The following is a 27298-nucleotide window of genomic DNA, read 5'->3' on the forward strand; positions in this document are numbered from 1 at the left end:
GAAACAGAGACGTGGGAAGGCTATTTCTGTTAAGTGACAAGGTGCGTCTATGTGGCACTGCAAACAGTTTGTGACAATAACGACACTAGAAAGTACTTCCTTCTCTTCCTGATCTGGCATCGAATGTTGAAGAACTTTTTGTGTTAGTTTCACGATCTGGTCCCTTCCCAGGCCTCAGAGGAGACCGCTTTGAGACGACCACAAGTACTGAAGATTTAAGGACCCCCATGCTCAGCTGGTAGTGGGAAGAACCTCAAGGCAATGCCTCTAATTTAACATTCATAACATCCCATTGTAGTTAAAGTCCAGTTTATATAAATAAGTTAGCTGGCGAGATGTAGCCAAATTAGTATAGAATGACACTAAAAAAAGAAAACATCAGTAAAAATCTGAGTTAGCTTTACCTGAGTCAGACAGAGGGTTTAAGGAAACGCCCTGGTATTTAATCACCTATCTCACAGCTATTACCCAACTCCTACCATGTGTGCTAGGCATTTTGTTAGGCTCTGGGAATATACCACTGAGCAAGACAGGTACAACCTTTGGCCGCGAGCTCCATTCTCAGGCAGCTGCAGAACTTGAGGGCACATAAATTAAAAAAAAAAAAAATCCAAGGAAAAAATCCAGACTTGTTCCAAAAGTCACTTAGATAAGGGAAATAGAGGTTAACTTCCCCAGCATAAAAACCATCCTGACCCCCTCCCCCATCCCTGCCAAAATGATAAAGCCAGAGTTATATTCCCAAACCCACAAACAGGTTGTAATGTTCCCCCTCAAACATGAACCCAAGAAAGCAAAGGACAACAGATACAATGGCAAACAGACGGAGCAGACCTCTCATTCGTAAAGTGATACCTTCTGCAAAAGCAACATCGCTCTCTTGCCCAAATCCCATGGATCCGTCAGACAACCAGAGACTTTTCTTGGAGAGAAGGTACATTTGGGTGTTCAAGCTAAACTCAGCAGCCACTGGATCACTGACCTAAAACCAAGTGTAAAAGCCCCTTTTATGTGTTGTTGATGGTTCCGGTGGTGCACACATACATTATCCACAGATACACACATGCCTTGTACACTGACAGGCAGAACACTGAACACTGTGATTTTCATGTCCAACCAAACCAAACCAACCCAGGGAATTGTGTTACTAGTTTTGTACCTTCTTAAGAAGGCAAAACTGTCATGGTTAGACCATTTTTGAATGGAACTAACCTGCATTGCTTGAGCTCATTTCCACTGGTTTATGGGAATGTGTAAAGGACTTGTGAATATCACAGTCAGTTGATAAATACCAACATTTAGTATAAGTTCTTGGGCAAAAGGTGCCCTCACATTTCTTTTAATACATAATGGCAATTAGGTAATTTGAAGCGGCATAAACTACAGGATATTTATTCTCCCTTGATGATCAAGAACAAGACGAAGAAGTGAAGAACTCTGGGGAAAATTCTCAAATCTCCAAGGCAGCAAACTCCAGGAGGAGACCAGATCACATAAGAAAAAAATAGTAATAATAACCCTTCCATACTCTTAAACTGTGGGTTTTATATTCTGAGCCAACAACCGATAAAGGGCAATTCTTTCCTCCTTCCTTCCTCCCTTGCTCCTTTCCTATCTGACTTCTTTTTTTTTTTTCTCAGCCTGCAAGAATTGAAGCCGTTGGGTGAGATTCTTTTTTTTTAACTGATAAAAGTAAACCATGGCTTTAACAAAGTAGGCTTCTCCACAGGAAAAGAATTCTATGAGACACACCTGTTGGAATCGGATGTCAAGGTCAAAAGTGACAGGTTCTCTGGGGTTGCAGGTGACAGGCAACCGGTACTCTTGATGTGCTGGAGTGGTGCATGGCAACAGTTTTACAGTATAGGTCCCCGAGTAGTCACGTACCTTTAAGAAGAGAGGACATTTGGGTTTTTCATTTTAAAAGAATCTGCGGTGCAATCAAAAGCAGCAGAGAAAGAAAATTGAGAGCCTTAGTCACTTACTGCAAAGTCAGAGACAAAGCTCCATTGCTGGATTGGCTGGTTATAGGTTGGTTCACTCCTTATGAGGCGCAGGGAAAATGTAAGACCTGGATGATCAGCTGATATGATCATGGAGCTTGTGAAGGATGCTAGAAAAGCACCAATAATGATAATGAGATAGTGGCTAAAAGAGTGCATGATAGCTTAGAGTTTTCAAAGTGCCTTATGATATCTTATTTGCATCCATTCTTATAATAAGCCTGCAAAATAGCAGGGTTGGTATAATTATCCTCATTTTGCAGATAAAGAAATTGGGCTGAGAGTGACTGTGTGACTCTCCCGAGATCACACAGCCAGGATGTCTGCCTTCTGATTCCTAACTCAGCGCTTTTTCCACTCCATAATTCTGTCAAAAGAGAATTGTACAGAAATGCTCAAATAGTTCAGGGCTACTTTCCAGGGAGGCAGAGCAGTTCAATAAAGGCGGATGTGAATGCATTTATTGTGCACTGAAACTATGAGCTGAAATTCAGTCTATTAGCATCCACAGAACAGGGCAAACCCAACTTATAAATGGAATCTATTTTTAATTAGATTGACTCAATTGTGGCTAAACAAAGATTCAGCTTATTAGAAAGGTAGACATGTGGAAGGGAACTTTAAAGACCAGGAAATCCTCATTTTCCAGAATGGTCAATTACAATAAAGCAAAATGATTCTTTTTGATTCTGTATTTTGGAGCTCAGTCTCATAAAAATACAGCAAACCTTCTTTCTCTTCCTGAACTGTCAGCCATTGTGTAGCGCTCCCACCCGGAAAAAGGAAAGACACAGAAGACAGGGCATGAACTGTTTTCCCTTCCAATCTGACAGGAGTTGGCACACGGGTAAAATGTGCAAACCAGTTTAATAATGAGAAGAATCAAATAAAAAATCATTTCTAATGAAATGTCCTTTGTATTAAAAGAAAAGCTTAGACATGGGACTTCAGTGACTGCCACGTTGCTGATATTCACAGCACAGTCCATCAAATCAGTGAGATTTCATAGGTGATACTTAAGATAATTAGTTAACATGTCTGACACTTAAGTATAATAATGAAGTGGCACTTCTGACTCCATTGTAAAGGTTTACAGTATCTAGAAAAGAGCTGTGCTTACTGAATGAATGACCTAAAATTCAAATTTTGGGACAACACATTTGAAGCAGGGGATGGGAATGGTGTGGCTCAGCTCTCCGAGGAAGTAAAACTTCACTTTAAATCCACTGAATAGAGTTTTCTTTTATGTGTACTTGAACCGTTTTGTATTTTTGTATTTTGTAGCTTCTAGGACGTAGCTGAACAATTGCCAAGCCCTCCTGTAGGCATCTGTGCAGACACAACTCATTTGAAATTAAGGGCTTCAAAACCCATAGGGAAGCATGCTGAAATATGTGTAATTGTGGGAAAACGGTATCCTGGTTGTGTGGGCAGTGGCTTTTACTGACTGGGCAACGGGGCTTACCCGGATGTGACAGGACAAACAAGCCATGGAATTGAGCCTCCGTCTTGAAGTTCACGACCAGGCGCCCCTCTTCTCCGATGCGCATGCTGGTTGGATAGAGAGAACCTAGGGTGGGGTGGCGCACAAGAGTGGACATATTGGTGACCAGGGACTCCTCATGTACGGGGTTTCTTCCAAAAACAAATTCAGATTCATCTTGTCTTTAAGCATGCTAGCCAAAGGGTATTATCAGAAAAATTCTGAGTGGTCAGAGAGGCAGAAATATTTTTGTTTTCTTTCTTTCTTTTTTTTTTCCCCTAACAAGAAAGTGATGTCTGGAAGGCAGGCAAAATAGAATTAGGTCACATGAATGAGGTCCATGTGAAATATACAGATTGAACACAGCAGGCCAAGATAGGTTTTAAAGCTCTAGGCCACAAGGATGAAGCTGTAAATGGGGAGGCAGGGTGAACTCGTCACATTTTGAAGATTTGGACACATAGGTGGAAACGGGTTTGTGTTCTCCAGAATAATTCCAAATGTTATAGGCTGGATGAAAACTCTGAAGCCTTCCCAAGAAATGTAGCAAGTTGACCAAAGTTGGCTCCAGATACGAGAAGGAAACACAAGAACTTTATGTAGAAGCTGAGAACGAAGAGATGGGTCTGCAGTAAGATGCACTTAAACATACATTTTCTAAGGCAAGATACAGGATGAAAACATCTGAAATGATCGAGAATGATTATTCAGGGTGGTTGTAATATTTTCCACATAGCTTTAAGGGAATTTCAATCTGTTTAAGAGAACCGATTTTGAGATGGCCTCTGAGTATTTCCCTCTGGCTCATAAAAAGTGATGCAGGCATGATGGTCAGACATGCATGGAACCAGAAAAGCAGTGCACGTCTGGAAAGGAGCAGCACTCATTCTACTAGGGGTTAAGTCATTTTACGCTTGTGGATTTTGAATTGCGATTCTGACATTGAGATTGAGACAGTTTTGCAGGCGCTTATGCAGCCCAATACTTAGTGGCATTCACCACCACTGTCGTAAGACATCCAGCCTAAGTATTACAGAACAACAGAATTTTTAAAATATTTGAAGAATATTAGAAGTCTGGTCCATCTTTCATAACAAACTGAGTGCCGAAGGTTAAGAACACGTTTGAGATCACACAGCTAGTTCGCTGTAGACCCAGAACTAGAATTCAGGACACACATTTATACTGGGCTTTAAAATGCATCTCTCGGCTTCAGAAATAAACATGTGCAACTTTTTCTCTTGGGTTCATTCCTTACTTTCAACTGGAACTTCCTCTACCCATTTTCCAAACTCTAGAGATGTGTATAGGTTGTACTGAGTAACACATTAGTGATTAATCACCTTCCAGGTAATTACATTTACCAGTCGCCTATTATGCAGAAATTGAGGTATTGATATGCTTCAGTTAAAATAGTTTTTCTGTGACAAAAATGAAATTTTTTTTCATTTTTATTAGGTAGATTGTTACAATTTGACAGCACATATACAATATATTACATGTAAATACATACACACAATATACTGCACACATTTTAAAAATTTACATATACGTACTGTTCACTGTTTCTAAGAACGTTTAGAGCTTTAGCTTTTTTAACTTACATACTTATCACAGGAATAAAGCCAACCACAAAATAAGAACTAATTCAAAAAGATACATATACCCCGCTACTAACAGCAATATTATTTATAATTGCCAAGCTGTGGAAGCATCCTAAGTGTGCATCAATAGATGAATGGATAAAGAAGATGCGGCATATATATGTAATGGAGTACAACTCACCCATAAAAAAGAACAATATTTTGCCATTTGTGGCCCTTCATTCACTTTTTCTTTTGTTTTTTTTTCACTTCAAAAACCAGAATTTTATAACTGGCATAAACAAAAAATGAAATTATTTTAAAATAATTTTAAAAATGATAAAAATGATACTGAAAGTTGCTCCTATTTTTTTTACCCACAGTAAAAAAAAAATTCTCTTAAATTATTCAAATAGGTGAGAAAGCTAGGCTTCCAAGACCCTATTCACTCACCTTGGAGTTCGGCTTCTGGGGGGCTGCCAATGCCATCGGTCCACAAGATGGCAGTGTCGTACACGAAAGTTAGACGAAGCTCTGACTTCAGGTCAAAATGCTGCCAGCCTCCCACCCCGACGGGGGAATGGAACACGTAGGAGACATACAGAGGGACTCGAAGAGTCACGTAGGACTGCACTAGGTTTAGGACCTAAAACAATAAAATGATATCTGTCAGCGCGATTCAGTGTTGTTAATTAAACGAGGCTAATTTTCTACAAGCCATTTTCTCCTTTCACTTAACTGAAGATTCTGAGTAATCACTGAGGAAATCATGACAGCATTCACAACACCACTGTCCTCTCCCCTCATTTTAGAGCAATTCAATACTTGTTACTACACTTTCCTTTGCAACAAAAGATAGGCAGCCAAAATCCTTCAGACAAATTCCATAATTCTCAGCCTACTATACTTAAAGTCCTTTTTCCTTCACATACCATCTAACTTACCTACTTAAAGTGGACAAATCAATGGTATTGAATATATTCAGGGAGTTGTGCAATTTTCATCACAATCAACTTCAGGACATTTTCATCACTTCCAAAAGGAACCTGTACCCATTAGCAGTCACCCCCTTATTCCGTCCTCCTGTCCCAGTCGCTGGCAAACACCAGCCTACTTTCTGTCTCTCCGTCCTTGTATATTTTGTACATTTCACATAAATGGAATCATACGATATATGGTCTTTTGAGATAGGCTTCCTTCACTCAGCATGTTTTCCAGGTTCATGCACACTGTGGCGTGTTTCAGTACTTTCATTGCTGAAGAGCATCGTGTTGTAGGCATTTACCACATTTATTTATCCATTCATCCGCTGATGAATAAACATTTGGGTTATTTCCAGTTTTGGGCTATTATGAATAACACTGTTATAAGGTACTTTTAAATTATTATACAGAGGAGGGGAAATAAAGCAGGAAGGATCTGGAAGCAAGCATGTTTATTAGAGATATGTAATGTTTAAGATTACATGTAATAGTTAAGATGTCTTAGGAATAATTAGTTAAAATGAAATGTCTTGCTTAAAATTTTTACTTTCCTCTTTTGTATTTTGGCTTAAGCAGAAATAGTCTTAATATCAGCTAATGCTAGTTGCAGTCAAACTGCAGAAAACTTAGTAACCCTTCATTTGTTGTTCACAGACAACTATCTTGGATGTTTCAGGTGATCCCTGCAGTTTGGCAACTCTCCCTTGTAAGTTAAATCATCTGCCAGTAGGAGGTTAAGGAAGGCGGAGACCTTTATGAGTCTGTTAGAAAGAGCTTTGTAATCACAAAGGAAAATGCAAGGACCTGGCAATATTTCAAGGCAGTAGAGTTCTCTCCTGAGAACACTGAAGGAAAAACTCCCCTCCTTCATCATGCCGTTCCTGGCAGAAGCAATTGTTTGCAGAGTGATTTCCTTGCTGAGGTGGCGCGTCTAGAAAAGCGCTAGCAGAGGGAACGGGACGTCCGCCGGCGCTTGGCTGGGGCTGTGCGGACCTGGCAGAGAACAAGGAGACCTGGGGCTGGTTCTGCTCTTCTACCAAGAACAGAGGAAGAAGCTTATTTGCCTCTCCTGCAGTTTCACCTGTGACCATAACCGTTCCTCACATTCACCCAATTAAATGACATTTAATGAAATGTCCAGATAAGTGTCATGATGTGGTTAAGAGAACAGGCTGACAAGCGAATTGACTTCGGGCAAGTTCTTTGAATTCTCTTTGCTTCAACTTTCCGATCTCCAAAAAGGGGGTCAAAATTCATACTTGTCTCAGTGTTGCTGTGAGGACAGACTTAGTGGAAATATGTAAGGTACTGACCCATTATAACAGGCATAGAGTAAACATTAAATACATGTTAGATGTTACTATTATCATCATTGTTACTGTTTTCATTACTACTTTAGATATTTTTTCTTCTTCTCTAGAACCTAAAACTAATGAGGAAAATTAAGAAAATATCTCAAAAGTTGTATCTACTTTAATATATATTTTCTTCTCTCTCACCTATATTTAAATATCACCTATATTTAAGTATCAGTAGTTGGAGGAGAAGTTGAAGTTCAAACTCAAGAAAGTTGGAGGAAACAGGATAGCCTTCCCTGAGCTTCACTCTGAGAGAGTAAGCAACATATTTTATTAGGCTGTATTGCCACTTCGTTTAGACTGAGGCTTTTAGAATTTTATCAGAAGATCCTGAAATTTCAATGATTTGCACCAAATCTGGTCATCCCTATTATGTTGATCATCATGATTATGTTATTAAATTTATTTGCAACAATGCAAAAGCAGAAAAATCCTTTCAGGAGAAACTCAAACCACAAGCTGCCCATCTTCCTCCAGAAGGCAACACAAACCCGGTAAGAATTGGGTGCTTCAATAATTCTTAGATTGCACCCTCTCTTATCTCTGAGTCTCATGTGACACAAACCTTGCAGGCAGGTGAAACTTCACTGAAAGCTAGAGTTGCCAGTTTTCACTTAGGGTAACAACAGTTAAATAGCTCAGCTACAGAAGCAGGGCAGTAACTTCTCTTGTTAGGAATGGTACTGGGAAGAAAAAAACAAAACAAAACACTAAACTTAAAGAATTAAACAGAACTGTGATTGAAAAACTCCAGCAAAGTGTAGTCAGTTTAGCTAAGTGTTTTATCGCGAGAGTTGGTGGAGGAGACAACACATTGAAGGACAGAATTTGCATTCAGAATGCCTTTGCTACACGGGGGAAGTGGGCAGACGTGAGAGGATAAAGCAGGCTGCATGCAAGGTTTTCACTGGAGAAGTTGCATGTATAAAAGACGGAAAAGTACTGCTATTTGCAGAGAAGATAGAAAACATTCTTAAGGGTGAAAACAGACTATAGATGGCATGAGACTCACAGAGAAGCTCTGTGGTCCAAAGTGATTTTTAACAAAGAAGGATCAGAACTCCACTGCAATCCTATTATTGTGTCCCATTTTGTTTATAGAGCCTGTGACTTCAGCAAGATCCTAAAAGAAGAGCGTCCAGAAAGAAAAGAGGAGTGATTTCATAATGGATTGAAAACAAGCTCTGTGGTGAGCAGCTGAAGGAACGCACGTGGTTGACCTTTCAAGGAGAAGGCTGAGGTAGATGTGTTAATATGAGTGTTTTTATTCTGGGGGCAGGACTTCTTTCTTCCACGTTTCTTTCAAGTGGCAAAGACAGGCTGGGGAAGAGGGACTTGGAAGAACGAACACTTAGGAGGGTTTAAGTAACCTGCCCAAGAACACTTCGCTGGAAAACACCGGAGCCAAACTGACGTCTGCATTTGCTTGATTCCAATTTCCAGGCTTTTTCTACTGTTCCCCTCTGTCTTCCTGTTGCTGTTTTTATCTGCGATTTTTACTAACCCATGCAAGTTTCTGGATATTTTGCTGCTTTTAGAGGAGGTGGAAATAAAGTCTCACTCCCTTGGAGTCTAATAGTTCCCAGACGTAACAAATGGCTGCCCACTTGACAGCAGCAGAATTTATCAAGATTGACAGCTTTGCTCTGGGATTAAACTGATAGTTATCAATGACTTTTCTCTTGTTACTACTTGTTTTATATTTCAACACCACAGGAATATAGCACAGAAAAAAATCCAGCCTCACCTTGACTAAATCTTGAAAGATAAGATATATTCTGGGTACCATTCAACATTTTAATTTATAAGCCTACTTATACAAACTCTCTGTTTTAGTCCAGGTAGGACAAAACACGGCTTTGAATTAAAACACTCATTACAAATCTAAGCTATACCCTGCACATTTTAGATTCTTTATTGTAACTGCTAATGGAGACCCTGCTTCCTTATCAGTTTATTTTTTTTATTATTATTTTTTAAATGGAGGTACTGGGGGTTGAACCCAGGACCTCCTGCATGCTGAGCACACACTCTACCACTGAGCTATACTCACCTACTTCCCTACTATTTTAACAATAATTTTGTTGATGCTGATGGTGGTGACCAAGCAGGGGATTGTATGTGTGTGTGTGTGTGTGTGCGTGCGTGCGTTTTATGTGTAAATGTCTGTCTGTGTAGTATGAAGAGGAATTAGTAAACTGTAGAGTAGAAATAATAGTATTTAAACGAAAATACTTTTGCCCATGTTAGAAATGAAGCAACCAGATAAGGAGGAAAAGAAGAGAAAACTAGAAAGAAAAGGGAGGAGAAGTGAGGCTAGAAGGAGAGAAAGATAGAAGGTGGCGGAAGAAGAAAGACAACGAGGAGGGAGAAAAACTAGACTGACCCTGAGGACTGTAAGTCAATCTTCATTTTTAGACGGTTCGTAATACGTCATGGGATCCATGTAAAACATAAGAAATGAAAGTGTTTACTTTAAAGAGAAATTAGTATTTGGATTTTGTAGTATCCAAGTAGATTTGGAGCTTACAGCATGATGATCTGCTTTTTCTTGTTGCCTAATAACCTATATCACCAAGAAGGAAGACGAGAGTTGGGATTTATTCCAAGTCTATGCAACTGAACAAAACCAACTGGTTTACCCAGTGAGCAAAGCTGAGATGCTAGAAGAAACCCGTACCTGCCCATCTGTTCCAATGGTGCCTCCGCAGTCCGTGAGCAGTTCTGACATGTCATAGTAGCTAACAAACTCCCATAAGCAGGCCTCCAGGTTCAGGTTTCGGTAGAAGCGTAAGGTATTGGAACCCCTGATAGATGAGCTGTACTGGTAAGGATACGCCTCTCCAATTATTTCCGGATTTTTTGTAGCATCCGTCAAGAAACCGTGGTGGGTCTTCACTTCGGTATAGTCCAGGAGGTTGGAGCACTTGTGGTTTCCAACCCGAGTGCCGTCAGGGCTGAGGGTGAGCTCGAAGTTGGAAAGCTCCTTGGTGGAGATCACAGGGAGCATGCCTACAAGGAATTTTTGTAATCACCGTGACCAGTCTCACCAACAGCAGCAGGCTTAGGACACTTCATAATCGCTTTATCTCTTGAGAAGACAAGTGCTATAAAATACTGCAGAACAGGGATTATAAAAGTGGTATCTTAGGCCCCCGAGGGTCTCGAGAACTTTTCAGGAGATCTGTAACATTAAAGCTGTTTTCACGACTCTAAGCTATTATTTGACTTTTCCAGGCTTATTTTCTCAGTAGCGCATAGTGGAATTTTCCAGAGGCTACAAAAAATTATATATTGCAATAGATTGAATGCAGAAGCAGATATAAGAATGCAGCTGTCAATTACTATACATAAAATACACAAACAGTAAGTTCTATTGTATAGCACAAATTTACAATTTGGCTTTTTACAGAAGAAGTTTGCCAACCCTTAAACTATACTCTGTAGTGATAGTTTTCAAACTTTTTGGTCTTAGGACACTCTCAAAGTTATTTATCTAATTTATAAAAAGGCTAAAATTGTCAGATTTTGAAAAAAACCTGGGCAGAAGGAAAACAGAAATACTTAAGAGAAGCAGGGCTTGAAAGCTTAAATTATAAATTGAGCACTTACTGTATGTTTGGTTATTCAGAGTACAAGCATACCTCGGTTTTATTGTGGGTTTTTTCCCTAGACCAACACAATAAAGCAGATATTGCAATAAAGCAAGTCACAAGAATTCTCTGGTTTCCCAGTATATATAAAAGTTATGTTTAAACTCTACTGTAGTCTGTTAAGTGTGTAATAACATTATGTCTAAAAATGTATGTACATTCACTAAAAATACTTAAGTGCTAAAAATGCTAACCATCACCTTTGCCTTCAGTGAGTCATAATCTTTTTGCTGGTGGAGGGTTTGAAATAGTGCAAGAATTACCAAAATACAACACAGAGGCATGAAGTGAGCAGATGCTGTTGGAAAAACGATGCTGATAGACTTGCTCAGAGCAGGGTTGCCACAAAACTTCAGTTTCTAAACAACACAGTATCTGTAAAGTGCAATAAAATGAGGGCTGCCCATATTCAGTAAAACAAACCAGGTAATGAATGAGCAGCAGAGAAGCCCAACCACCCCCATGGATCTGCTTACCCGAGTCACCTACCATCTATGTGAGGCATCGTGACTGTGAGCTTGATCAGGTTTGTGTACTCGGAGTCCTCGGGGCCCATGTAGCGCAGTTTTGCTGAGAAGGGCTCTGCTCCCACTACCCCTGGCACCCGGGGCTGGCAAAGACCTCAAGACAAAATGAAGAGATGCACGCTAAAAGAAGAGAAGAGTGCACATCTACAGAATATCTTAAACATAGGCACTCTTTATCTATGTACTTTAAAACTTTCCATGGACTAAGACATTGCTGAGAGTGGATAGTATTGGAAAGCAGAAGACCATAGTTGGAGAAGTCATCATAGCAGAGAGTTCAGTGGCTACTTCTTAACATTTTGGGTGTTTTATGCAGTTTGAGAAAAAATAGTTATTGTTCACTGTGTTTTTGTTTGTTTGTTTTTCTTTTTAGTGTTCACTGTGATTTAATATGTGCTGGGCATCCTTTGTTATGATCATATTCAAGAAATCATTCGAAAAGAGAATGTGAACAGACATAGTGAAAAATAATTGACAGACACAGGAAGAAAGTAATTGTAGTTTAAGTAAATTGGATGTTTACCCTAGAATAATATAGTTATGACCGGTTATAAAATATATATTATTTATATTCAAATAAAACTAAAAATGCACTCATTTTAAAAATAAAAACTAGTCTCCTTAGAGAGCAAAATGTATATGGTAGAGTTTGCTCTATGTATGTAATTTTTTAGAGTATATGGATTGTAAATTATAACTCATTTTATATCTACCTATCTCCCCCAAGAGAGCTGACTTGAACATTTTCCTCCAACATTTGCTTTAAGAGAATTGTGGTATTTTCCTTTTAGTATCATGGAAGAGATTCCCACAATGCTGGATTACAATTTCAAGAAAACTAGGAAATATGTAATTTCTTTTCTGATTCTAGAAAATGTAGGAAATATACAGGGATTTTTCAGAATAGCAATAAAATCAGAATCAGGCCCTGGTGTCTGGGATGTCTGTTTTATTCATTGGAGGGGGCTCATTTTAAAGCATTAATTTATTTTTTTGGTACCAACACAATACTTTGGTTTTATGAGAAATTTAAAAACCATATATTTTAATCCTAATAAAAGAACATGTTTACTGTATGTGATATCAATAAATATTGATCCTGAATACATAAGGTTGGGAGATGGTTTATATAACCTTTCCTGATGCAATAAATATATTTCTGAAGCATTATATACAAATGGAATTCTTAGAAATAGAATCTTATAAAAGGATACTTATTTTTTAAATCTGATTTAAAAATTCTTCCGCAGAGTAAAGAATTGGTTTATAAAGTGGATTTCCTGTCTTTTCGTGTTGTCTCCAGCCACATCTATTTCCCACCTCCTCTGTGTCTGGGCTCCAACCCTGAACTCAACCTCCCTTGTAATAATAAGGTATGGGCATTTGTGCATAGCTCTCTACCTGGACAATCCTCCCCTCCTGCCCCCAGTGAACTCCTGCTCATCCAACATTACCAGTGGGGGTGCCGTGGCATCACATATGAGCCCCCCTGTCCAGATCTGACCCTTGGGACCATCTGCTTCATCTCCTGATCCCTCTTCCTCTCCCTCACACGCTGCTGACTTCCCTGCTTGGAGTTCCCAGAATATTCCATGCTTTTTCATGCTCCTACGAGTCATGGCTCATGCTTTTCCTCTCTGCTGTTTTCAAGATCCAGCTTAAGTGTCTCCTCTTTGATGGAGCCTTTCCTGATCCGTGCAGGCTACACCTAATCACTGCTACTTGTACACTTCAGTGCTGCCCTGTCCAGACTTAAACTGGAGTATGAACTCCTGGAGGGCAGGAATCTTGCCTTATTTTTCATTTCACAGCAAAAAGCGTGACATATGAGCAGTGATCGAAAAATGCAAAATGATTAAATATTTGTTTTCTCATGAATATTTTTGTGAAAATGGCTTATTTTAAAGCACTTATAGAGGATTATGGAATACATGGGGCACTGGGAGGAATGAACAACCAGAAATTAGACACTGATAACATTCCATGGCGTTCCCACGACCTTCCTGGGATCACGGCTGTGCACTACCTACCTTCTTCTCTGCCGATGGTTACAATAGGGCTCATCAGCTCCAGGCCTTCATCGCCCTCGGTGTTCACAGCGCGGGCCGCACACTGCACCCGGGAGCCAGGTTGGAAGTATATGGAGTCTAAAGTGATCATCTTGGACGACGTGAAAAAGGTGTCAAAGTCCACTTCTCTCATGGGGCTGGTCACGCCATCAGGACCCGCGGGTGCGCTGCTCAGCCATCGGTACCGGGTCAGAGTGTCATTGATGTTCTCACTCGCGCAAATCGAGCCTGTTTTATCATAGTCTGGATATTTAGGGTTGCAAGCCTATGGGGAAAAACTGTGTCAGCGCCAGAGTACCGAACAAAGTGGACATTATTGCTCTCAAGTTCTCTCTACCTTACTGTTGTCACTGCTGCTTTTTCCCCCCAGCTCTACATGCCATTCATGCAACTTTCAAATTCCTTTTCCCAGCCATGCTAGCTAGCTTCTATGAACTCTAAACCTGCATTTCAAAAACGCATTGGGCTTTTCTACATCTAACTTGATACCAGTAAAAGTGATACTCATTTCATCACCTCTTGAATCTTCAGAGGCGTGACCGCTGTTGCCATGGTAACACTCCAGTACCACCCTCCTCTCATGACCTTCTTCTGTGCAAGAGCTCCTGGCTCCCCAACAAATGAAGTCCACACTCCTTAATATGACACTTCAAGGCCTCTGTAACTTGCACCCCATTACTATTTCTGCTTTGTTAATTCAATAAACATTGACTGTATACCTACGACCTGTAGGTCATTATACCGGGACGGCTGTGATATAAAAACGAATGCTTCCCAGTCTTTGCTCACAAGGGGCTTATAATTTACAGCCAAGAGAAGGCAACTTAAAAAGTAATGATAATATGCCATTTTTATGCTCTTCCTCTAGGTGCAGCCTGCGCAGGAACCACTTCTTCCTGGGGTGACTCTTCCTTATGTGACTCAAACTATTGACAGTCCCCATGACCTTCGCAAGCCTTCCTTCGCAGGGGGAGCTGCCACTCTGTCTCCTGGTCTGTATCATTTTCATGCTGATGATCACATTGCACCCTATAATAGAGTGACTCATTCTAATACATATTTCTCTTCCTTATTTTTAAATTCTTTGCACGCAGAGTTCATATCTTATTTACTTCTGTCTCAGTGACAGACCCTGAGACAGTATGAGACAACATACTATATGCACAGCAGTTCTCAAGCCTCTGTTGGATGAAGGAAGAAAAATGGCAGCTCAACTGGATTAATGTTCTATTTTCCTTTCCAAACTTCGAAGATTAAATCCTGCAGTATTTTTCCACTTTCGTTTTATCATGATGAAGCCTCTACTATATTGGTTAATGTTTACAATATATTAATTTTAAGTAATTATTTTATGCCTTTCCTCAACTTCCTACTCACTGTGATGCAGATGACAGGATAACCAGCCACGGGTCCAGCACTCTCCTTGGCTCTGGAGGTGTCATCATACATCAGTAAGGACACAATTTGAGGGACCGAAGGAAAAGTGACATCTGCCATGCTGTTTATTTCTTCTATATACACAATGGCTTTGGTCATCTGGAAGGAAAAGGTAACGATCTGTGATGACTGAAATATTAGACTCTCGGTGCTTCAATTGTGCAGCCAGTACTCACAATGCTTGGCAAGTCCATGGCATCGTTATAATAAAAATGGTCACACCCAGAGGCCCCGTGGTGTGACAGGCCCTATGTGCCTGGCTCCCTGTGACCCCGGCACCTGGGTCATATCTCATGGTACAGGGGAGGGTACCTGAGCCCAGGGCATCCTGGATTGGCCAGTGGCTCACAAGGTATTTGGGCTTTAATTTTTTCCTCCAAATTGTGATGAAAGTTGCTAAGTCTGTCTTGGACAAAGTGGAGGGCCCCTGAAAAAGTCAATTAGTTAATGGTGGGAAGAAGGCCGAAAGACACTCTGCGAGAAAGCAGATCCTAGAGGTCGTGGGACCACATGGAGCCTGCGGAAGTGGATTCAGTGAAAAGCGAAGCTGTAGATGGGCAGGGGCCAGAGGCACAGGGAGAGGGAGGAGCTGAGTCACAGGCAGAGGGAGGAGCTGAGTCACAGGCAGAGGAGGAACCTATGAGCATCTATTGCTGGTAAGGTGACAAGAACACCTTGCTGATACATTTCCCTTAGCTCCTGAATAATCTTCCAATATCCGATGACACATCACAGTTTCCAAGCCTATGTTTATGTGTGTCTTGTCAAAGGAAGCTTTGATCACTTGAAGTGATTTGTATGAATCTGTGTATTTCTTACTCGAGAGAGTTTAATACAGTGCACCGTATAAATAAAAGACTCATTTCTTATATGATCAGGACCTAAAAATACATTTGAAAAAGATTTTCTGCCCCTACTTCTTGAATTTTAAATAGGACTTGGACAAAAAACTTCAAGGCACTCGAAGTACCATCAAGTAGTAAAGATTACAAAGTAATAAAATGACCTGTACTTAAGGGAAAAAAATCTGCCCAATTTGATCTCCTGCTAATAGTGGAACAAGTAATAAAAGAAATAGAGTAAATGTGAGCACAGATATTATAAACATTGGTCTGTCCCTTGAATCACTTAGTTTTAAAAATTAGGTTTAAGGGTCAAACTTCTATGGAAATTATGTTTATCTTGAAGAAAGTCTGGCTGATGATACAAAAAATATTAAATGAACACAGAAAATGGCACTGTAACATTTGGATCACTGAAGCCCTGGACATCGATTTAACAAAGCTACAATGAGCAGGTGGAAATTTTGAGGGTTGGCAAAATGTTTTATGGGTTAAAATATCTGTTTTAATGAGATGTGGCAACTGAATTAATAGTCTCATCTTTGTACTGAGATGATGGAGGTTAATTCCAGATTTGGTTGTTACTGACTGAAATGGGAAGGGTGAGTGGGCTGTGGGACTCAGAGACTCTCCTCCTTAAGTTTCACAAGCACGATTTTTCAGGAGAGAGACAAGAATTTTTTGATTCTTGTTTCCTAGTGGAAACAAACTTTCTTTACAAGATGAGAAGGGATTATGGGCACCTCCTTTCCATAATGCTTGTATAAAGTCAATCGATTACATTATGTGATGCTCATATGCATTTTCCCTGATAAAAAGCTGGCCACAAATTCATATTCACATTTTATTACTCACCTGTGTCTCTGCAATCATATTTTCATCGGGTTTTAGGTGCACAGTGAAGGCCTCTCTCATCTCTCTCACCCCATCGGAGATTATTTCAATTTCAACAATGTGCTGGGTGTCCCCCTCCTTAAACTCAATTTCTACAAAAGCAAGATCACAGATTGAAATCTTTCACACACGAATATGGGAAGTTTTTGTTAATCTTCTTCGACAATGACCGGCAATGGGAAATACATTGTACACTGTGGCCCAGTATATTTATGTGTATATGTGTGCGTGTGGGTGTGAATAAAATGGAATAAAAAGTTTTAAAAACGTTCCTACTCTTCCTGTATGCATTGCACACCAATATTTTCTATTCCATTCCATTTTATCCAGCGGAAAATTCTAATCAAAGCTACTGAATTGATTTTACCCGCAGTTTGAAAAAATGCTGAGTGATGGAATGGACAATAAACAGTTTTAATACTGGACATAACCAGACATCCTCACCGAGAAGTTCTAAACCAATAAGACGTAAGTCAAATGAATACGATCACAGGTATTATTGAGTGTCAATAGTATTTACACCATATATATACCTAGATAAGCTAGGTATAAAATATCTGACATTTTTAATATCGTGTCAAATTATATTTTAAAAAGACTTCTTTTTGTTGCTGCTGTTAACCTTGGAAATTTACAAAAAATTTTTTTTAGAAAAATGTTAGTGATGTTTTTTTCTCTCACTCCTGTCCCTCCTCACTAAAAATAATTCTTACATTGTCATAAAAATTAAACCCAATATTGAGAACCCTTTTTAACCATTCATTTTACAATTCTTCAAACATTAAAAAGTAATTGATTTTATTGAACTCAGGAATAAGCAGCTGATCATACTTAGATAAACAATTTTGCTGGTTTTACAATGCCTTTTGAGAAGCTGGCGCAGAAAAGAAAATAAGGAATATAATGCATGATCATTCTAATTGGAGAAGATAACACATGCTGCTTTCGGATGTAACGGCAGTTCAGTCACTATAATTCTAAGTTAATAAATCCTTTAAAACGTAGCACAAGAAAAGTGTCTCCAATGTATTTTTCTTTTACTACTTCTATTTTTTGGCAATTATGGAAATGAATTTTTTTCTTTAAAATTGAGTCAGTAAGCCAGACTCATCTTTAAAATCCATTCTGCCTCTGGGTATAGCCATTTCCACATTAGCCTTAGCCCATTGGGTTTATAAGTCTTAGATTGCTCTCTCCCCGAGAGGGCTTATAGTTCTGGTTCCAGAGGATGAAAATAGCTGATCTCCTCTGGGTCACCAATTCGTTTGGTTTGACCTGCGTGATGCTGTAATGAAGAGTTGGTTTCTAACACTTAAACATCAGGGAACTTCACAGGAACATACAGTTTTTTTTTAGTTTTTTTGCACTTTTCTGCCTGGCATAGTCAGCTGGCTATGACGGTGCAAGCCTGTCTCGGCAGGGAATGGACTTTCTGGCTGAAGAACATTTTCCACCCCTCCATCTCTTCCTCACACTGCCCTCGCTTCACTCATTTTCATGGCTTATCTTAGTCCTCTAAGCATCTGAGTTTTGTAACCCTCTGAATTATACAAACCCAATTTCTAAGAAGTTGAAAACTGAAGTATTTAGGTGCTTAAATTATTGTTTTCTTACAGGATACAGGCTAGTTGTTTTCTGAATCACTTTATAGCCTTTATCTGCCACTTCAGACATTCTTAACACAAAAATGTTTCAACTTTTAATCTATATTCAATTTTTTTTATTGTAAAGGACTGGCCTCAATCTGGACCATAAAAGGAGAAATTTAAATACATTTCAGAAAAGACGATTGCATTTTTATTATAAACAATTATAAATGGCATGTAGACATTTGTAGGATAAAGGAGATGCAGGTTGAGATATTATCTAACTGTTTTTCTGACTTCATTTGTCAGTTTACTATATGCATATACTTTTGTTTCTGTCTTAGCAAAAAGAATTCTTTTATTTCTAAAACAACATTTTCTGTTAAAGGTCATATCATCCATATTTAGAAGGTGTTTCCCTCATGTAAAACATGCTCATTATAGAAATACTTATTTTAGAATTTATAATTTAGTCGCTGATCAGTTTTTTCCTCTCCTTTTGGGTTATAGCAGTTTATCAAAATTTTACCATATATGCAAAGAAAACGCAAGCTCCTTTGTAGAAGATGTTATTTTCCTATTGTCTCATTACCTATATGATGGATTCAGTAATCACTGTCAGTCACTTTCTAAACTTTGTTCTCAAGTTATTAGCAGGTGAAGATGAATGCCTGGAGCTCTATGATCATCAAAACCTAAGACCTTCGGCAGCGAGAGGTGGGAAACCAGAAACAAAGCGGATGAACAGAATTCCGAATAGTGCACAGAGTTAATTCAGACATCAGTTTATATCTATTCTGCCAGTAAATAATTCAGAGAGAGTGAAGAATGAGAGAGAAGAACTGATTTGTTTTATATTCATAAAAGTAAAAGGTGAAATGATCCAAAAGTCTGAAGGAGGAGAGGGACGGGTGAAATGCACTCACAACGAGCTTCTAAGGCCCAGAGAATTCGAGGTTCTGTGGTTGACATTTGTCCCCCTTTTACTGCCCTCCAGAAGCACAAAGTTTTCTAGCTTCAAGCTTTGGATTGTTGGTGTTCTATAAACTAAAATAGACAGTCATCTTGGCTATCATGTAATGTAATAGACTATTCCAGGAAAATTATTATTTAATGTCAGATTGCCATCATGAAGGTAAAAGCCATTGAAAATGAAAGCAGAATCAAAACAGAAGGCCATCCAGCACATTCACTCAAAATTTCCCTAAGTCCTAACACATACACCCTACAAAAAAGGGAAAATCCTGGAAATAAATTCCCTTGACTTTTTTTTTTCCTGAAGGAGATTAATTTAAAGGAGTATGTGTATTTGTATTTCAATTGGATGGATATTTCTCTCCTTTCTCTCGAGAGCTCGGGGCACACACACAGTAAGAGCACGGCCCCTCTGGACACAGGCCCTGGGGCCCCATACCTTCCGACACCGGGTGATAGTCTTCTCCAGAGGCAGCTGAGCCGTCCTTGGTGTGAACTCTCACGATGGAAACCTTCGAAGTGTCTCCTTGGCGAATCACTGGAATCCTTATAATCACCGACTGTCCTGGTTCTTTGGGTTCCCTGACGCTAAATTTGGTTTCTCCAAATTTAATAATGGTCTCTAAAATAGTGGGAAACACAGATAAATTAAATAGTAAGGAGAATGCTTTTTCTCCTTTTCTAGTTTTTTTTTTCCCCCTCCATATGGGAGGAGCTTAATTATATTATACTCCTGGCTTCCCCTTGTCCCATCAATATTACTGGTGAGTGAGTTACAAGAGAGTGAGCATGCGTGGCCCAGATCCTTCCTTGGGAATTAACCAGCCCCCGGGAGTCACATGCTCTGGGCTGTCTGTATGTGCCAAACATTGTACAGGAGCGGGCCACTGAAAGAGGGAGGGGACAGAGGAAATTATTGACCCAGGACTACCTGCACCCAAAGGTACGTGAGGAGGAGTGGGGAGGTAGGAATGTTTGGGATTTAGGTATAAACTGTATTCCTCAACATTAACTCTCAGTTTAAATGGTTTGTTTCATTCTCCATTTATCTTAGTCTTTTTCCTATTTCTCAGTCATTTTAAAAGCCTTGTCAGAAAGAGGGGGTTATTTTCAGAGCCACCTAAAACTTTGTAACACCGATGGATTTCAGTTCCCAAATTACAGCTGAGCACAAGGAATGCCTTCTTACTATCAGCCTCATCTCGGATCCTTATCAGGGTTTCATTTTGTTCACCAACTGCAGCGCCAAAAGGAGAGTTGCTCTGTGGGGTGCCAAGAACCAGACGGAGCTCCTCTACCTCCTCATACAGCACGTCGTCCATCAGCTCCAGGATACAAGGCTTTTCAGTCTCACCTGGAACAGTGATAATGACAGCGGGTCGATCACGTCCCCTGGGCCATCAGGACGCACCTGCAACCAGGTGGTAAGCACCACGAGGGCAGGAACATCACTCTTCTGCCCCTGCTATATCAACAGTGCAAAGAACAGTGCCTGGCACGTAATAAGCCTTCCATTAACATTTGCTGAATGAATGACAAAGTGCGAACATATGGAATGAGAGGCCCCCATTTGTACGGGGAATTTCTTTAACGTCTGTCTTTAAGTTCTGTCACTCACCTTAGAAAAAAACAAGGGAAAAAGAGCAAATTCTGATTTTGTTTACACATTTCTAACGTTATGATCAGGAAGCAAATTTAGCAGCTTTGTACTGGTTGGTCATTGTTATGTTGACTACAGTTCATGGTGCTTGTACAATTATTGTATCAAGTGACTAAGTATTTTAAGACATTGGATACATATGGAAAATGTGGTGTCTATGTCCTTTCATTTCTGCCTATTGAACATTAAGATTGTCCCAGTGTTGTGAAATCTATACGTTTGATATGCCGTCACCTGCTAAATACGTTTTGAGTAACATAGCACGTCACTGGAAACTAATCCATAAGTTGATACAGAAACCAAAAGGACATTCATTCAACCTGTTAAAATCTGCCTCACCTTATTATCATTTTGTGCACATAAAACCATTTTGTAAGCTTGTAAAAATCAAGAACTTGTATTTTCTTGATAGATATTTCACACCCAAAACGTGGCTTCTGCAAATTCCAAATAAAAATCTTAAGCTGTAACTTACCAGGTAGGAAAGTGATGGAGGAGATGTCAGTGTTTGGGCGTTCTTCAAAGTCCATCATCACTTGTGCAGACCCCTGTCGTGTATAGCATCTCACTGAAGACCTGTACTGGGTATCTCCACTCCTGTGGATCATTGCGACTATCTGGCCATCATTTTCATTGCCAGTATATACTCGTTCTTTGAACTGCATCTTAGGCACTGCAAAAAATAAAATAAACGTATGGATCTGACCATTTGCCAGTGGTTTGGCCTTGAGCAAATCACTTAACTCAGTGTTTTGATTTCCTTCTCTTTGAAATTTTGCTCTGCCTCTTTGGTGGAGTAGGGAGAGGCAATGAAATGCTAAAAAGCAGATAAAACCAGAGACTTTAAGATGTCTGTATCTATGTATGCTGCTTAATCATGAGCTTTTCAGAATTTCCTGATATGAATAATACTAAATATTTGGAACATAATTATAAGCATAGTTTATCCGGACCACACTGGAAAAGTTGACAATGGCTGCAATATTATATATAATATATAGGTGACACTTCTGCTAAGTCAATTCACTATTGGTCTCATTGACAATAGGTTAGATTCCGTCAAGCGATGTGAAGATCATCATGGTAGAAGGCGACTCAGAATTCCCTTGTGATGATGAGTCAGAGAGCCTTGCCATGCACCCAACAGCTGGTTGTCTCAGAACAGTGCTTTTGGCACATCATTAGGGGAATTCAGGAGTGTCTGGGTGTAAGGAGAGGACAGGAAGTGTCTTGTGTTGGGAGTGGAAAGAGATCATTAATACTTAAGAGTTTGTGCAGCCTTATGTGGTTCAATATCTTTACACACAAGATAGTGATAACAAACTCACTTTTTTTTTTAATTTGAGAGGAAGACTAAAAGTTTTCTTCTGAGGCTGTCTAACTATCAGAATACTCGGGATGAAGAAGGAAGACATGGTTAGCTAAGGTATTATTATGGGTTGAACTGTGTCCCCCTGAATATCGTAAGTTGAAGTCCTAATCCCCAGTACCTGAGAATGTGACTCTACAAGAAGATAGGGTATTTACAGAGGTAATCAAGTAAAAATGAGGTCATTAGGGTGGGCCCTAATTCAGTATGACTGGCATCCTTTTTATAAAAGGGAAATTTGGACACAGAGACACACACAGGGAAAAGACGGCCATCGACAAGCCGAGAGAGAGGGGTGCAACAGGTCCTCCCCTCACATCCCTTAGAAGGACGCACTCCTGCTGACACCTGGACCTTGGACTCCTAGCCTCCAGAACTGGGGGACCAGAAACTTCTCAATCTGTAGTACCTTGTTATGGTGGCCCCCACAAACTACTACAGAAATATAAACCCTAGTGTATCCTTTTACTTAACATGTATATAAACTCTAGCTTATCATTTTACTTATCACCGTAAGTTAAAAAGCACTCACAATCTGAGACAGAGTCATTTATGGACACTGTGGTTTTGCTGGGATCCCCCAGGGTAGCATTCACAGGCATTCGAAGCACCAGTTCAAATTTCTCAATTCCTTCCAGCACTGGTTGTCCAAGATCATCCAGGACGATAACACGAACACTCTGCATGTTGACTCCAGGTGCAAAATCTAAATTACGGCTGATTCCCACGTAGTCTGTTCCAGCTATGACAGTAACAGAAGACTTTTTCAGCTGGGGACTGACTAAATTTAAACAAAATTATGTAGATACATTTATAATTCTTTTAAAAAAAATATAGACTAGCAAAACACTACAGACAAGTATGTGGAATGAAATGCAAAAGATTAGTATCTACACTTGGTTATTGAGACGGTAGATCAAAGATCAGATGCTGAACTGTTTTATCTAAGGCTAACGAGTTATCTTAGCTTTTTATTTTAGCTTTCTGTCTTCCAGGTTCTCCATCTTTATCTTGGAATTCTCAAGTAGAGCTCAAATCGTCAGCACACCAATCAAATATTTGATTATCATAAATTATATATGAAATATATATATTTAAGTTTTGTTGCTATTGGTTAAATATATTTATTTTTAGAAGCTACTACAGAACATCTTATTTAAGTGTGTGATTGCCTCCTGGTTAAAGCAACGCATTTCGGACGTAAGCTTTTATCCCACATGTTCATTGCCCCAGGCAAATTGAGCAATCCTTGGTTATCAAAGACATATTTGGTTTTTTGACTTATTATTTTTTCAGGCTGTGGGGTGCAAACTAGTGGTGACAGCTCCATTTATGCCTAAAGACGTTAAGAAAGAAAACTTAATCTGTAGGCAATACATCCAGAAAGACTGGGAGTAGAGGGGGTAGTTCAATATCACTCCTTCGTTTTCATATTTTCTGCTTTTCAGCTCTTACATTTATTTACTTTAGAATATGCAACCATATTTGAGTATGCGTCTTTAATTCATTTTTTAAAATCTCTGAATCTCATTGTGGCTGTTTTTGCATTTTTCTTTTCCTCTGCTTCTTCACCTTTATTTTCATCTCTTTCTTTGATTTGAATTTTCTCTAAAGAAATGACCAATTTGGCTAAACAAATGTTTATTGGACACCGACTACGTACAAAGCACTGTGCTGGTCCCCCAATATTAAACTTAAGGGTGACTTTTAAGATGGGGTGGCCCCTGCTTGCTTCGTGTGGTGAATGTGTGATGTGCGTATGATGTTCATGTGTGTGTGTACCTGTGTGTGTGTACATGAGAAAGAGATAGTTTGTATTTTTGGTCATTTAGATGGGGGAAAAAGGGGAAATTTCTAATCCTATGCTGTCCTAAACTTTACAATCAACCTTTTACCTTTGTAGATTCCAAAATAAAAGGCAAGCATATGCCGGCGAGGATAGATTGTACAACAAAGTGTAGAAAAATTATTTGATTCTGAAGCATGTGTGAGGACATTTGTTTAAAATGAGGAAGGAGCCAAACTGGAGAGGCATAGTACTGAGAGGTACTTACATGTCACTAGATTTGTGTGCAGGTGGCCAGTGATTACTCTTGTTATGCATATGACGTCATAATAGTCCACGATGTTACATTTCCCAAGTGTAGAGAGTCAACTCATGCAAATGTAGGCATTAGAATTTAGAGTCTTTGACTTACATGCTTATAACTTAGCTGCCGATTCGTGATCCTTAGATGTATTCTCTCACAGTGGTAAATAGAGCCTAGATTTACCTTCTATATAGTAATAATTTCAGAAAAAAATATATTCAATCACACTGTTTGAATAGAAGTGAAGTGTTTTGGCTTTAAGGTATTTATCACGGTAAGTTGAAAATTGTAGAATAATCAAAAGAATTGTTGTAGGAAACCACTCACCATCGGCAGAAGGCGGATCTGTTTTCCGAGATCTCACGGTGACACTAGAAGCCTTGGACAGGTCAGTGCCCGTTCTCCACACCCGCACTTCCACATAGCCCGCACCCTCATCCACAGAATACTGCACTTCGCCGAAGTAGAAGATGGGTTCTGTTAAGAAGGAAAGAGGAAGCATTTCTGTTACTTTTAATTTGTCACATCAAACCCTAAGGATGTGATTCCAAAGAAGAGTTAGCTTCATCTTATCGATTTCCCTGTATCATCATCTTTTTTTCCTTTTAGCAAGACGACGTCTCTTTAGGCTCTAGATTTATAGTTTTCAGATCAAAATGCCTCTGCTGAAAAACAAAAATACATATGGTGAAGTGTCTAATGGAACATTCTTATCTAAGGCATATGAGTTACTCTGTCCCTTGTATGTGGGATTATAAATGGCTTCTAAATGTACTTCCTAAAAGTTTAGCAGGAAAACCAGCACCAAAATGAAGTAAGATCCTAGGGCTGAAGTTTTATGCTCATTTTACTGTCTTCTACTGAGCCATCACTCTGAAGACTATCTGCATAATGACATCTTCTAGTTCATTAGTCCAGTGGATTTGGGTCTGTTATAGCCCCTAGAGAGTTAGTGCCTATTGCCATAACTAGACTGAACACATATGATTATGTGTAGCGAAGAATTTAGGGAGACCAGGACATGATTATAGTTACCTCTGCAGTTTTGGGGGTGCCCTTTACCAACTGACGTTCCACTAGAGAAATCATCTCATACCCAAGGGTTTACATTTGTCTTAAACATGTATGAAAATCATGCAACTCAGGTCATTAAAGTAGGACACATGCTTTGGAGACCTTGTATTATTATTCTTCAGTGCTGGTGATGAACTGATCTAACCATCCATTCCCTGCCCGATGCCACTCGTGACCAACAGTTCACCTTGCGAGATAGCTGCCAGGAGTCTGAGAGATAGCAGTTAGCTGACTAATGAAGAAAACCAAGAAATAATTTGTGAGCTTACTTAAAAAAAAAATCCCAAATTTATTCTGGAATGTTTTTAGGCTCACAGAAAGTTGCAGAAACAGTATATAGGGTATACAATTTGCCCATCGTGAGGTTATGTTATAAGCAACCATTAACGACAACATAACGCCATTTGCAGCAACATGGATGCTCCTGGAGAATGTCATTCTAAGTGAAGTAAGCCGGAAAGAGAAAGAAAAATACCATATGAGATGGCTTATATGTAGAATCTAAAACAAACAAAGCATAAAATACAAAACAGAAATAGACTCATAGACATAGAATACAAACTTGTGGTTGCCAAGGGGGCGGGGGGTGGGAAGGGATAGACTGGGATTTCAAAATTGTAGAATAGATAAACAAGATTATACTGTATAGCACAGGGAAATATATACAAGATCTTATGGTAGCTCACAGAGAAAAAAATGTGACAATGAATATATGTATGTTCATGTATAACTGAAAAATTGTGCTCTACACTGGAATTTGACACAACATTGTAAAATGATTATAAGTCAATAAAAAATGTTCAAAAAAATAAAGTGACACAATAAAATAATTAATTAATTAATTAATTAATTGAGTATATTCACATAACAAGGCAAATAGCCCCTCGATTGAAGCCATTTTAGTCGCCTGTGTCTGGTTTCACGAGACTCCAAAGGACTGAATCTAAAAGGTCGTGCAACTCACATGGACAATGTCCCTTCAAACACAAGGCCACGCAAGAGATGACTATCACGTGTCAGAGAAGCTAACTGAGTTACCAAACACAAAGATCAAACAAAGCCCTACAACCATGGCTCACAACCAGAGGAAGCCCATTCTGTGTGCTGCTCAAGTTGAGTAAGGACTCTTGATTTTCCTGCCCCCCCAATAAATTACCTTCGTCAAAACTGGAAAATTGTGTTTTCTCTGTTTCTTCATAGGGGGAGCATGATAAAAAGCATGTAACTCCCTGAAGTCTTGAGTGATGCAAAACCAACCTTGGAAGTTTTGCCTGCATATTTGGGTTCGGGGGCGATAAATCTGCCTACAACATGCTTTTACCTCCTTCCCACCCTTTCAGCTCAGATGGCGCTCAGGCATGCGGGTGTCCGTGTACAGATGAAGGTGTTACCGTATTCACCTCGGCCAAGGTGGGCCTCAGATACAAGCCAATACATTCCTTACATTTCTCACACCTGAGTAGGGGGCAAAGGTGAAGACGGAACCCTGAAGCTTTTGACCAGACGGCCATACCAAGCACATCTGCATGGCTTTTAAAAGGTGCTTATAGTGATTACAGGGGCCTGACCGTCTGCACCCAGCAAGTGATCTGAGCCTCTGCACATTCCTGGCAAACCACGTCATGCACAGATTAGATGTGAGTCATGGGGGAGACCCGTGAAATGCAGGAAGGGGGCCTCCTACTTAATAATGACGCTTCCCACCTTCCCAT

At 39.6% G+C, this 27298-nt stretch overlaps 1 protein-coding gene across 1 annotated transcript in view; it reads right to left on the minus strand.

Moving 5' to 3' along the window:
- Window positions 1-27298, minus strand: part of FREM2 (FRAS1 related extracellular matrix 2) — a 136071-nt gene that overhangs the window by 7561 nt on the left and 101212 nt on the right. Inside the window, 15 exon segments of the mRNA XM_032496265.1 lie at window positions 856-982; window positions 1753-1887; window positions 1986-2113; window positions 3469-3573; window positions 5523-5715; window positions 10091-10422; window positions 11553-11684; window positions 13621-13924; window positions 15037-15195; window positions 16794-16924; window positions 19833-20015; window positions 20583-20747; window positions 21529-21726; window positions 22955-23164; window positions 24840-24989. Of these exon segments, the coding sequence (XP_032352156.1) occupies window positions 856-982; window positions 1753-1887; window positions 1986-2113; window positions 3469-3573; window positions 5523-5715; window positions 10091-10422; window positions 11553-11684; window positions 13621-13924; window positions 15037-15195; window positions 16794-16924; window positions 19833-20015; window positions 20583-20747; window positions 21529-21726; window positions 22955-23164; window positions 24840-24989 (2652 nt within the window).

This window comes from Camelus ferus, chromosome 14, assembly GCF_009834535.1.
Source record: "Camelus ferus isolate YT-003-E chromosome 14, BCGSAC_Cfer_1.0, whole genome shotgun sequence".
Lineage (NCBI taxonomy): Eukaryota > Metazoa > Chordata > Mammalia > Artiodactyla > Camelidae > Camelus > Camelus ferus.